The sequence below is a fragment of the Lepidochelys kempii genome, chromosome 11 (assembly GCF_965140285.1).
Source record: "Lepidochelys kempii isolate rLepKem1 chromosome 11, rLepKem1.hap1, whole genome shotgun sequence".
NCBI lineage: Eukaryota > Metazoa > Chordata > Testudines > Cheloniidae > Lepidochelys > Lepidochelys kempii.
Window position 1 is genome coordinate 31,265,218 of NC_136390.1, and position 14,152 is coordinate 31,279,369.

The following is a 14,152-nucleotide window of genomic DNA, read 5'->3' on the forward strand; positions in this document are numbered from 1 at the left end:
AAAAGAGGCAGAATGAAGAGATACAAGACACCTGAGAGACGTGAGGCCACCTGTACCACAACAAAAACAAAGGAACATCTGGAAAGAGAAAATATTTAGACACTTAAAAAAAATTCTCATTTGCATCTGCACTTTCTAACTAGCTATTCTCTGATAGACAATGTTTTGTCACTCATTCTTTTTCCCCCCCAATCTGATGCAAAAGTTTAAAAAGATAATCGTAAACCTTTTGGCTAAGTTACAATTGAAATTCCTTCTTTCCAAAGTGTCGATATGTACACAACTGCTGCTGACTCCTGTATTACCATAAGTACCAATATACCCTTTCACTGATTGGATCAAGGGCAGCCAACCCTATCTGCGAGGGTTGAAGAGTTATCTTAGTGACATGACACAGATCACATTATATATAATAAAATTAAATATATATAAAAATCTACAAACAGTTTTCCCCTTGGGGAAAGAGAACAAAAGAAGAGAATTCATGACAGATATTAGTCATGTAATTTAATCCCCTGCGGGGAGATGCTCAGATGCAGCAGTGAAGGGTGCAGTATAATAGCCTGAATAGAATAGAAATGTATCCCGCCACTTGTGTCCTAAATCCATCACCAGTCAGAGGTCTGATGACAGCAGGTAGGCTTTTGCCAGCTATTATGTTTTTAGGGGGGGGTAGGGAGGAGCGTTTTGGACCTTCTAGTTAAAGTGTAGCTGCATGACTAGCTCAGAGCAGCTTTTAACTCTGAGTTATCTTTGGGTGGCCAAGATATCTCCAGTTATCTGATCTCCGATTTGATTGGCCAGGCAATCAAATTGTATGCATAAAGTCCATTTAAGAGGATTTTTCTCCTAACCTGCTGCTCATTTGGGTTGGTTAGACTGTGCTGCAGGAATGTGAGGGGATTTATAAATCGCTTTTCAATAACAGTTACAGCATATGAATCAGCAATAGGAAAGTTAGCTGTGCCTAACAAAAACCTTACTCTTGCTGCCTCCCGTGTTCCAGAAAAAGGCTAATGTAAAGCATCTCTTGGCAGACAAAAGAGTTTGAGCAGATATTATGGGCACCACTGACACCAGCAGAGAATATGGCCCATTATCTTTAGTTTGCCTAGATTACTCTATGTTTCTCTTATAGGGAGCATCCAGTAAAAGAGATAATGCTAACCACTTATTTCTGGAATAACTCCCTGTGTAGATAAGCCCTAAAAGATTCCTGAATAGCTATTCCTGGCTAAATCCATGTGTGGATGCTCTTGTCCACACATTGAGTTAATCAGTAACAGTTAATCTGCTTTAAATTCACACCCTATCTTATTCCAGATTAACTTTCATGTAGAGACAGACTCTTATGCTAATCACAACTCCTTGTTATTTTTATGCAATTCAGAATGTAATACTCTTAAATATTAATATATTGGGTGACCTTGGGCAAGTCATTTCCCCGCTCTGTGCCTCAGTAAAATGGGAAGAATGATACTGACCTCTTTTGCAAAGGTCTTTGAGATCTGCTAATGAAAAGCACTACATAAGAGCTAGGTATTATTATAATTGTTCTGTTTTTGGTGTTCTGTCTCTTGCATTTTTGTGCCTCACTTGATGTTATTCCCTTTTCTGAATTTCCATTTTTAATTTTGTTCCCAGATTGTTAACATAGCCATGGCTAGATGCATTACTGTGGAAAACTCCACTCTGGCCTTTGAGACTTGTAACATTAGCAACAAGGTAAGATGCATTTGGGTTTGTATACTGGATGTCAAATAGTGTCAGTTTTATTGCTTATGCTAAAGAATCTCCCTACCTGCCACCTCAATGACTTGAACTCCATCTTGGAGGTTCATGTAATCCTTACTGCCAGGACACATTGCCAAAAGATGCCATCTGGTAAAACAAGAAATGAGTACTGGGCTATATTTGTAGAGGCAATAGCTAAGCAATGGAGCTTGCACCATTTCATGAAAGCTCCGAGACGCCCAAAACCAAAAAGTCTGCAATTGGCTGAAATGCAACTCAAATGCAAAATTCCATACATGCCCATAGTGGAGAGAAAACTTTAAATACAATAGGCCACTAGTGTACTCTACCACAACAACAAAGCCAGCATGGGAGGGAGGGTGCATGGCAGTTGCTGCAGGAACGGGGGGCTACTTTCCTCTGCTGTCTTTTATAGGAAATGCCTCCTGATGGGTAATACCCCACTGTTTACTAGCCAATATAGACACCAAGGCATCTGCTAGGACTGATCAAGAGTAACTGTCCTAAGGGGGGCAGGGTTGGCCTTTTGTCACTGAGCGCTGTTATGCCATCGAAGAAGTCCAGTCCTGAATCCCCACCATTGCAAGCTGGTGTCGGCTGTAGCAGACAAATCCCCTTTTCAGAATTTGTTTTGGTGTTGTCCCCAATTCTTCATTTCTACAGTCCAGTTTATAAAAGAGATCCTCTCCTCTCCCACCCTCACAACTACCCTGTACTCAGTTTTCCTCTCTGTGGGCCACCAGGAAATGCTTTGCTGAACATAGTTTGAGAATCCCTGTACTAGTACATTGTTAATGCAAACGTTAGAAAGCTTTGAGTTATTGGGCTATGTTCTGATTTCAGCTGATTTGAGACAGACTGTTCTCTAATCAAAGTCAGAAGTAGTCTGGTTACTGAGGTCACTGAGAGCACGATCAGGCCTTAGACCGGAACTTTATTCTGTGAATTTGCTCCGGATTCATACTAATAAAACAGAGTCTGGCATATCTGGAACAATTATACAAAGCCTAGATTTATGTGGTTGGATTAGATGCATAAGATTCAGAAATAAAGGGAAATAGCTCACAAAACCCAAACCGAAATCAGTCTGCTATTGTTTGTCCTCCACAGAACCAGAAGTTCAACTACACTTGGCTGAGACTAATAAAACATGGGGACTTCTGTGTAGCACCAGTAGATGCAAAGAGAACACTGGGCCTGTACCCTTGCGATAACAGAAACAATAGCCTGAAATGGTTGCATAAATCATTGGTGGCCTTTCAACCAGAACTGGTAAGTAGAGCATTTGTAATGATTTCCCCTCCACCACCACCATAGTTACACCTGAAATAAAACTAAACAAAAGGAAAACAATACTTATTGCCAGTGTTGTATGATTTTCATGTGTTTGGCACTGAGAGACTATACCAAATTCATAAAGATAAAAGAGAAACACAAAGACACACATTTAGTTTGTCTCTTTGTGAATTTCTCAATACATATGAGGAAAAAAGAGGTTGACAAAAATCACCTTTTTCCTAAGGCATGCATTACTTCAAATTATTTCAGGCACTCTGATCATTACTCTGCTCATGCCGTTTTCAATCCTCAGGATTATTTTCCTCCAGGTTACACTGAAAGCTAACCAGCTGCCAGTGTGATTTCACTCCCATGGCCCCATTTACCTTTCAGGGTGGTGTATAGCAATGTGCTGCCTTAGCATTGCACCAAGCAAAATGTAACATAGTGAAACTAGCCTGGCACAAACACACAAAATCATTCAAATGACATTTTGTTCTCTTTTTTCCTACCCCTGTGTCCAGCAAAGTCAAAGATTCAGGCTTGTAGATAACTCTAAGCATTAAAGAATTCCATGAATTATTAGAAATGATTTTTCCCCCTCTGAAATGACATGCTTTTAGAGGAGCCTTCCATTTAGGAAACAAAAGTGTAGCTGTTGTGTTACCCGATCGATACTCAATAAGATATTCCATTATTGACTCTCCTTCCATTCATTTCTTTTTAGCCAAACAACAAAAAACCCTCCTCAAACCAAAAAAAAAAAAAAAAATCACTCCTTACAAAAGCAAGGATATATTGTAAAAATAAAAGAAAATTGTCAGCCATTTATGAGACCGGATTGCACAGTAGGTACAGTGACAATTTTTGATGGTCAGAAACTGTTCCAGGCTGAACTTCAAGCCTTAAGCTAGATACATTTGGTGCTAGGATACAGAAATCATGTTTCATTTTACAAAGCCACAATACCCAATTCAACACAATTGGGCACAGATGATTGTACCGGCATAGGACTGAACTAGTGACAAGCCTGAAATATACCCTTTAGTTCACTGAAGTAGATCAGATTAGTTTTTAGGAAAGCCCTGGACACTGGAAACATATAGTACCAGCCCTGTGAGGAGAAAGACAGTTGAAAGTTATCACTGTCAGTCCCCCTCCTTCGAAAACAGCCATAGAAACTCACAAGCCAAAAAGACTTGAATGCCTTTTTCCCCCCTCTTCTCAACTCCCCCCAGTGAAATATTATCCTTTCTGGGCCCACTGAAGAACACAAGAACGCCCATACTGGGTCAGACCAAAGGTCCATCTAGCCTAGTATCCTGTCTTCCGACAGTGGCCAATGCCAGGTGCCCCAGAGGGAATGAACAGAACAGGTAAATCACCAAATGATCCATCCCCTGTTGTCCATTCCCAGCTTCTGACAAACAGAGGCTAGGGACTTGTAACTGTATGAAGAAAAACAAAACATCACCCAACATGTTACAATTAATATCTCCCGAATGTGGATGTTTTATTTTATTTTATTTATTTTGTTTTGAATATTAGTGAGGGTGACTATTATTCATTATTTGTACTACTGTGGAATGTAGGGCTCCCAGACATGATGAAGGCTATTTACATTAGGCACTATACATACACAAGAGCCAGCCTATGTCCTGAAGAGCTTTTAATTTAAATAGACAAGAGAGGGTGGAAGAGAAGAAGTATTATTAGTATCTCTATTTACAGGTGGGAAATTGAGGCACAGTGAGATGAAGTTACTTGCTCAATTTTAAGGTTTATTGTATCTATTATTTTTAAAAGTCTTGGAGGAAAAAAAGTTTATATATTGACTACAGTAATTGGATTTGTAACACAGGTTTAAAACGGATATATTTTTGTGTTAGCATAAAATATAAACCCAGAAATTGAGAAGGAGACAGGCTGAGTGATTCTTATTTTGCTGAGCAGTGTGGAAATTGCTTTATTGTTAAGGTTGCAATTGAGTTTCCATTTTAATCCAAATTTGGCCACCACCTAAAATCCACAAAATGTTAATCTCAGAATTAGAAAGGTTAGTTCTGAGGCAAGGTAGAAATTTTCCACAAAAACTGAAATTAATTGAACAAGGAACTCCTGATTTATGACATCCTAACAACAGATAGTCAAAGTTCAAAATGTCTAACTCTTCAACCACTTTGCAGCAAAAGCCAGACACAAAACACACACACACAAAAACAGAAAGATGGAGAGAAATAAGACTTAGTTTTTGACACCAAAACTTTCTAGATTAGATTAAAGTTCAATTTCAAAAGTTGTTACTTTTTACATCTGAAACATCACTGGGGACCTTCTGCACCATTGAGCTTAAAAAGCAAGTGAAAGGACTCTAGAGACATTTAAATAAAAAATAAGTCAGTAGCACATTTCCTTGCAGAAACAGAATTTATACAGTAAATTATACACTGGGGATGTGGGGTAATGGAGGGAAACATCTTCCACCAAAAGCCTTGTAAATGAAGCTAATGAGCACCCTTAGTTCTCCCCTCCTGCAGGTCTGAAGAAGTCCACACAAAAGGGGATTTAATCTTAATCTTCTCCTCTCAAGCCCAGTGTTCAAATCTGGGGCTGTGGTTAGGGTCCATCTCTAAGTAAAAACAAACATGGCTTTTTTTGGTTTACTTCTGTGTGTGTGCGCAATGGAGTCAGCACTGCTCTGGGAATGGGGGACTGTCATAGTGTTTACTCACTGTTGGTGGCACTCCTCCAGGCCCATCCTGGGGATTAGCTCCAGCCAGGTGTTGCACCCTCTTCTGGAAGTGTCTCTCCTATTGTCCTCTCATTCTACAGACCCCTTTCACTCTACGAATCACAGATTCCTCTTTGTGACTTAGCCCTCCAGCCAGATAACTCCATGGTTCCCCCTTCCAAGGTAAATGTAACCAGGTTTTTCCAGGATGCCCAGGCAGTCTGCTGTCCTCTGCTTGGCCTGTGCCATGTCCCCAGTGGTTGGTAGGAGAACCCAGGCCTACCCATTATTCTGGGTTTAGGGTGACCAGACAGCAAGTGTGAAAAATCGGGATGGGGTGGGAGGTAATAGGAGCCTATATAAGAAAAAGCCCCAAATACTGGGACTGTTCCTATGAAATCAGAACATCTGGTCACCCTATCTGGGTTCCATACCAGGGACCCTATACCTGTCACTATGGCCTGCTTTCCCACAGCATTTGTTCCCACTCATCAGGTGTCATAATCCGCATCAGAACAATGGCACGTTCAATGAATTTGTCATACACATACAAAGCCCCATTATTTGTTCAAATAAAATAGTCTGTTGGTGATTTCGCTAATATTTCACCAAGATATATGACTTAAATTATACTATCAAATGTTATACAGAGAAAAGCAATAATGTAAAAATGTCCCTACCGCTGAGGATACTTGTAGTATTGCCATATTGGCAATATGTATAAGTAGATTAAAAAAATGCACACATAAGTGCAGAAGGATCAGAATAAGGCCCCTAATCATTCAAACTCCTCACGATTTCATAATCCAATTTAGCATTCCAGCTCTTGGACTTAATTAACAAATTACCTAACACACTTTTCATCATAGTAAGTGTGCTTTTACTTCATCAGTTGCGAAATACCACAGTATGAAAACCAAAGTCTCCTGCCATATGTTATCCTATATTGCAAATGCCATCTGGAGTTATTTCCTTTGCATGATAATTACTATTCAGACAGCAAGCGAACTAATCCGTTAATTTCCAAAGAATTAAAATCCCATGAAGCACAGAAGATATAATATAGTTGTAGTTCAACAACAGGTGTAAACTTTGGATCCCACCCAAAATTCCCTTGAAGCCTATGAATGAATCATTACATAATGCAGAAATGCAAAAATGGGTGCATCCTAGGGGATCAGAAATCTCCACTGGGGAAAACTGAGTATAATTTCTGAAGCTTTTTTTTTCCAGTTTTTTTCCCTAACTCTAATAACAATTGCTGTACGAGTCATGTTACCTATTGTCATGTGCTGTTTCTCTTTAGATTGATCACATGGTTTTAGAACACCTTCAGCAGCCAACATGTTTGGAAGTGGATCAGTCTCACAAAACCCTGAGGGTTAATGCCTGTGACGCCTCAAATCCTTATCAGAAATGGCAGTTTGGAAATTATTATGCTGACTGAAGAGAACACGATCAAAACAGAAACAGAAAATTCAAATCGTGTGAATTCAAGAATGACGTCTGTGAGATTTGTGACAGCACTTACAAAATTGGACGTTCATTTCTGAATGGTAATTTAAATCCATCATTTTAAATCACCATATTGAGAGATCAAAATATCAAGCAACAGCACATCTGGTTTGATATGGTTTAAAACACACAGGCATGTTTTCCACACGCTGTGGGGCACTAGGGAAAGGTTGAGTGAAAGTTTTTTCAGTAAATGGAAATACTTTCTAAAGTTCCTCATTCCCACCTTAAGCTTCAGAGAGATTAATGCAAGTTACCAGAAATAGTTCCAGGGTTCAACCCCTGTGACTGCAGGAAGCATGTTGTGCTGCTCTTTGGAAGATCCACATTTACTCATTTATTCCTCCACACGCCAACAAAATGAAAGTACCCTAGACCCAGTACCTAAAAATCCAGCCAGGATCACAGGAACCTGCTCCTACCAAATTGGATTCACTGATTCTGAAAGGTAGGTGCCTGGAGCCACTTTTGAAGCTTGGTTTCCCATGACAAAAGCCCGTCTTTAATCACAAAAAGTATAACTCTTTAAGCACTTCTAACCTGGCAGCAGGCAAGGCCCTATAAGTGCTGTATTTGACACAGGCACCTTGAATTTGCTACCTTGGTTTGACCTCCTGCTTCCTGGATGGGCAAGGAGTGGTTAGGCTGCAAAGCAGTGTTCAGTGGGTAGGTGGGATGTGCCTTATCTATCTCTACAGCTAACTCTCTGGGCCAATGCAAGAACAGTATGAATGCAGTAGACTCTAAAGAGACTCTCCATTCAGCCCTTCTCTGCCAGAAAGAAGTGCCTGAGCACAGCACAGAGCCATGAAAAGGGAAAATAAACCAGAGGGTGTGGGAACAGGTGTGGTGATGGGGTGAAGATCCTCAGAAAGGGCCTGCTTAACCTGAAAAAAACAGACCTTGCTTCTCACTACTAGTGAATCCAAGATGGCAGCCACACACTGTTGGGCATGATTTCATGGCTCCTGCATTACAGGTTCCTGGGTTGGCCACATGTTATGCAATAGTACTGTATATGCATTCCACGCAAAGCAAACCAGAAAAGCTTAAATAATGTTAAACTTTTAACACAAGGGGGGCAAAAGCTGAGGAACTCTGATTCTACGTTAATTGCCTGTTCCTTTTTCATGCCACTGTGGAAAAAATGGAATCTTTATTTTTCTTAGAATAGAAAATAATCTGTCATGGAAGCGTTGAATGTTTTTGTACCTAAGACATCTCATTCTGCTCTTCCAGATGAATGAAAATGTGGGCAGTTGTTAAAAGTATGTAATAGCAGATGAGGCTTTTGCTGAATACATTCCTGTTTGTTGAGTATAGACACCGATATATTTTTTGAAATCCATTTTATTGGCTGAACTGTAGCTGATCTGTGATGCTAAGATAGGGCAATTTAGCATCCCATTAGATAGGGTACGCCCTGCGCTTCACTGGAGGAGCCATGCATTGGTGGGAGCAGAGTGGTGGTGACAGCTGTGTACCAGGTGGAAGCACAGGAAAAGGATGTCTCAGGATGGGCAGAATGCAGCATGTGCACTCGCTGACTGCAGGAGGAAGACGTCTCCTAACTGACTTTGCCCACTTGAAGGCCCAGCATTTCAGATGGCATAATAGCTGGTGCTATCTCCTTCTGCTCCCCTCAGCACTAAATAGTTTCTACCTTGCTGCTAGTAGGGAGAGGGGATGGAAGTGACTCCTTGTGTCTGCTCATGCCCTAGTGCAACCATATAGTGGAGGGCAGGAGCTAGCCTTGGTATTATATCGATTAATGATAAAGAGCATGTGATGTTACACTTTGACGGGCAAAGCAGTTGTATAAGAATTGGCTAAAAGTTTGCTTTCTACAAACCAAGCTTGAACCTTTTGGAAAGCGTGGGATTGGTTTACTAATAGAGCACCCCCAGCAGGGCTCTGGAGTTCCTCTCATAGCCTTCCCATCCAACTCCTTCCTGCTGGATCTCTTTGCCTGGCCTACACTAGTACCTATCCGCAGTCCTTCAACTCCCCTTATCGTCTTATAACTACATATTACCTCCTTCAGACAACCACCGGCTATGCTAACCAGTTCAATAGGCATGGCAGGGTTATGAGCCTTTGGACTGGCTAATATCACTAGCAGCAGTAGCTCCTTGCAGGCCCTGTGCCCAGCTGAACACGTGGACTCGTGCCCTCCTGAATCCCTTGGACACTTCCCCAAAGCCAGAGCACAGTTGAGCCTTATATTTTGTTATTTTGCTTTGCATTCTCTTCACTGGAAAGCAACCAACGGAACACTCTGATAAAAGTTTCTGTCAGAGAAAGGGTATAATGGTGGCTCTTTGCGTTGATCTGCCCTTTTTGTGTGTATAGAACTCTCCAGATTTGATTTAGAATATTCATAGGAAGGGGAGACAGCGTGTAGGAGCTCCACACGTCCAGGGATAGGAGTTCTGTGCATGAAGAGAGGGTAGAAGATCTGAGTGAAGATCCACCCCTCAGAATTGAAGGCAGAATTGTCCCCTAAGACTACATATCCCATAGTTCCATTTCAGAATTTCCAGATAAGTTTTAAGCCTATGAACCTAGAAGCTGAGACACGTAAGTGCTGACTCTTCTCTCATGAAGAGTTGATTTGGAAGATGGGTTTGCATGTTTACTCTCTTAGATCAAAGTGCTACAGTTGTTGAGTCAGTGGGACATATAGGGCTAGATTCTCCCTTGCGTCTGAACTCCTCCCAACACAGAGGAATTGGGGGAGCTGTTAGGGAGCAAGTTAGAGCCCCTGAATCTGGCCTGATCCTGGCCAGTCTGCAATGATTCAGCTTACATCTCTGACCTAGGATCCCTAAGGGAACCTACACCAGTGGAGGATTTGTTTAGTGCAGCAGAGCTCTGCTCGCCTCCTTATCCACCTCAATACTCCCTCTGTGCTATGGGTGGGAGCCTGACAAAGGAGCCAGCTCTGCCAGCTTTATTGCAGCAGAGAGTTTCCTTAAACCAGGGGAATTCTTCACTGGCTGTTTGCAGCCAGAATCTAGCCCATAATATTAAAAAAAGAGTTTTGACTGAAAAGGGACTGCAGAATTTAGTGCTTCCTGTTCTTGACTTATTCATGTACCTCACATGGAAGATAGGATTAGATGGAGTGCAGTAAAAATGAGAACTCACCTTCACTCTTACAGCTATTTGGAATCAATACACGCAGTTGACAAAACTCAACATACTGAATATCCTTATGAATTAATCCTCATACATTTTTCATACTGTGAAACTTTTTTAAAGATCTTTTATGTCTGTTGTATGGGAAGGGGGGAATCGTACTGGAATAACTGTCATCAGTTAGTGAAAGAACATTTAGTTACTTTTTTGATAGGGTCAAATTCAGCTGCAACATGATATCTACATCCAGGGTATTGTAATGTTTTGCACATGGGACTTTCTTCTCGAGCTTTTTATTATGCCTTTTTCATGTTTTTGTTATGTTTTGTGACAAACTGAAGACTCGTGTAAGTGTGAATGGTCCGTAATAGAAATGTAGTTCTTACACTCTTTGGCCATTGCTTTGTATGTTGAAAAATTGGCTTATCCAAATATGAGCACATTTCTCTACATATATAGGACTGAACTGTCAACTCAGTTCGTATCTTGTTGTTCATGACAGCCAAGCCTTCGCCATCTCCAATATTTACAGGCGGTTACAAAATAACTCGTCTTTTCTCTTTGATTTTTCAAAAGGGCCTCTGTATAATTTTACTTTTCACATCAAGGTGCAACACTGACAGTATCTGACAGGCTAAGCCTGCCAAAATATTGATTTACCTAACAGACTATCACAGTTGGCTTCTATCCTAACTGTCTTCCTGATTTTTTTCCCCTTTCGTAATACAACTAGCCTGCAGTCACTATCAGAAAAATTACACAGATGTTGTTTGTGCCGTCATGTTTTATCAGGAGCATGAATTTCATTAAACTCTGCTTGCTGACATTCAATCATTTGTCACTTAACATGCACCAAATGGTCATATGTCATGGTCACTTCACATTTCCAGTCTTGTCACTGGTACTGTTATTCCTGATTTGTGTAAATGTTCACTTCAGTGTTGGTATCTCTTACTTAACGTCTCTAGCATGTCCCTAGGGACTACTGGTAATAGTACTGTTGCTGTTCTGTTACACAATATTAAGAACCACTCAGATTATACCAATCAGCCTTGTCTGAGAACATTTTTCTGGCATACTCAGTAAATATTCAAAGAAGCCTGCATATGTTTTTCTTGGTTTCATGGAACCACTCACAATTATATTTGTCCAAGAGGGCCTTCTAGAGCCCACGAGACAATGAAGAACACCTTTATCCCTGCTAATCCATTGACATTCCCATGTAAGAGACCAGATTACCATTACCACTTCCAGCATCCTTAGTTCACAGATGCAAATAAAAATCACTTCTAATTAGAAAAATGTGAGACCATTTACTAGAATGAGCCTTACTCCCTTTGGCAAGTCTTCTACAAGCGTCCATATGTTACCAGCTCTTCTGTAGCCATGAGTGGCTCTGACTTGCTTGGCTGGGATATGGACAGATGATTATCATGCTCATCTTTTCAAAAATAAAATAAACAATTTTAACACTTTCCAGTGATGTCATTCACAACCTCACAATACTCTTAAATCAACTTTAGGCCGGCTTTGGGCATGTGAGCTCTGCAAATCAGCCATCCACCAGTGGCCAGAATCTGACCCTTGGTCATTGTCCACTTGCAGCTGAACTGTTTAATTTGTATTACAAATGATGCTCAGTACTTTTTATGTTTTAAGCGATGAATTGTCCTATGTAGGTATCATTCCACATATAACAGCTCTTCCTGAACATAACCCTTTTGTTTTAGTTTCCATTTGTACCTATTCAAAACATTGAGACTATTTCTGACTAAAAGCATTTTTTGTGAATTTTAAATATGTACCCAAGGACACTATGCAGTGTAAATATCTCAATTTTAAAAGAAATTTTAAGAATGGTAGCTTCGTTCATTACTATGTTGATGAGAAAGGGGTAAATGTTTTTAAAATGTGAACAAATGTCTTTTATAAAATGTGATTTATGGGGAGTTTTAACAGTCCATATATGCTGTAAGATAACAGGCCTTTACCACGTCAATTTATCTAAGTAGTCTGGATCCAAAAGGCTGAAGTTGAAAACCTGGTTTGATTTGTATACAAAAAAAGTTAGAAAACATGGAAATAAAGGACTGTACATGAATATCCTGTTCTGGAGTTTCTCTATAATTACTGTGTCACTAGCTCTCCTAAATTCCATGAAATGTTTCCTTCCCGGGGTTACTGTTGGGTAACACTATAGATCAGTGGTGGTCAACCTGCTGGGACCATCAGGGTAATCCGCTGGCAGGCCACAAGACAGTTTGTTTACATTGACCGTCCGCAGGCATGGCTGCCCGCAGCTCCCAGTGGCTGCAGTTCCCTACAGCCCGTGCCACTTCCCACAGCTCCCATTGGCTGGGAATGGCGAACCACAACCACTGGAAGCTGCGGGCAGCTGTGCCTGCGGACGGTCAATGTAAATACTGTCTCGCAGCCAGCCAGCAGATTACCCTGATGGGCCACATGTGGCCCGTGGGCCGCAGGTTGCCCATCACTGCTGTAGATTATTAAAATGTAAAGCACTTTTAAGTCTCCAATTCACTTTGTACCAATTATGCTGTTTATTTGCATTTTGCATTTCACTGAGTTTAGCGTATGCAAATAGACCTTCCTCTATTGAATCTAGTAGTTGTTCCTGGTAATTGTTGCTGACACAGCAGGGAGATGTTGAAATCCAAATTAAAATGTTGCCATTGAAATAGTTAAATTTTAAAAAACATATCCCTCAGTATCAGCTTTTCTAAAACCCTTGAAAAAATCCTCAAGTGTGCTCCAGCATCACATGACAGGGTTCCTCCACTGTGGAAAGGAACCAAGTCTTTGAGATATGTCTGAGCTATGCCAATTAGTTATCTATCATGGGGCCTGATCCTGCACCATTTAAGTGAATGGGAGTTTTGTCATTGGCTTCAATGGGAATAGGATCAGGTCCATAGATCCTTCCATCCTAATAAGTATTCCCTTCCCTTTGTTCTACTCCTGAGATGGTGGATTTCACACACCATCACCTGCTGAAGACTGCCTAAAGTCACAGCTTAGCCTCTAGATGTGCTCACTCCTCCCAAAACTAAGCTTATTTGACCTACAAGTAATAAAAACTAACCCCACCCCATTCCACTCCATTCCACCCAGAAACATGTGTGCCTGTGTATTTACATACACACACTTGCAGAAAATTGCCTGCTTCTCTGAGGTGAATTTGTCCATTTTTTTCTGTGCAGAATATTTTTAGCCATATTGGCCTTTGACAGAAAGAGAATAAATTCCATGACTTTTATTCAAAGGCAAGTGTCAAGGAGATTGAATGGCAAGGTGGGGAATTGTTAAGCTCAAGGGGCTGGATTTCAAAGGCACTTAGGCCTCTAAAGATGTAGGTAGTTGTCTAGTGGGATTTTCAAAACCATCTCAGCAGGTAAGGCACCTAAATCCCATTGACTTCAGTAGGTAGGTACCTAACCTCATTGGATGCTTTTGAAAATCCTATTGTGTGCCTATCTGCATCTTTAGCCTCCTAAATGCCTTTGAAAAGCTGGCCCTTAAGTGATTGGTTTCAAATAAGGCTCAAGCAATTAGAGTACTGATCATCAAAATCACAATGCAGCCAGTGTTTTCCACCCTCCACGCTCATCCTCATCCCAAAATGACTATTTTGATGGTTGTTTGGTGGTCACATTAAATGAATTGGTGATCTTGTTCCAGCTTCTGGTCCAGAAGTATCTAGGTCATAAAATC

At 40.8% G+C, this 14,152-nt stretch overlaps 1 protein-coding gene across 2 annotated transcripts in view; it reads left to right on the forward strand.

Moving 5' to 3' along the window:
• Positions 1 to 14,152, forward strand: part of GALNT5 (polypeptide N-acetylgalactosaminyltransferase 5) — a 50,490-nt gene that overhangs the window by 25,781 nt on the left and 10,557 nt on the right. Inside the window, exons 8-10 of one of the 2 annotated variants that reach the window (XR_012154260.2) lie at positions 1,645 to 1,725; positions 2,866 to 3,027; positions 7,071 to 7,320. Coding sequence is in view for 1 of the 2 variants with exons in the window: in XM_073305521.2 (XP_073161622.1) it covers positions 1,645 to 1,725; positions 2,866 to 3,027; positions 7,071 to 7,211 (384 nt within the window). In the remaining variant the exon portion in view is untranslated. Of the gene's footprint in view, positions 1 to 1,644; positions 1,726 to 2,865; positions 3,028 to 7,070; positions 12,522 to 14,152 lie in introns of those variants that run through there. The other variant, XM_073305521.2, reaches the window with a different exon arrangement.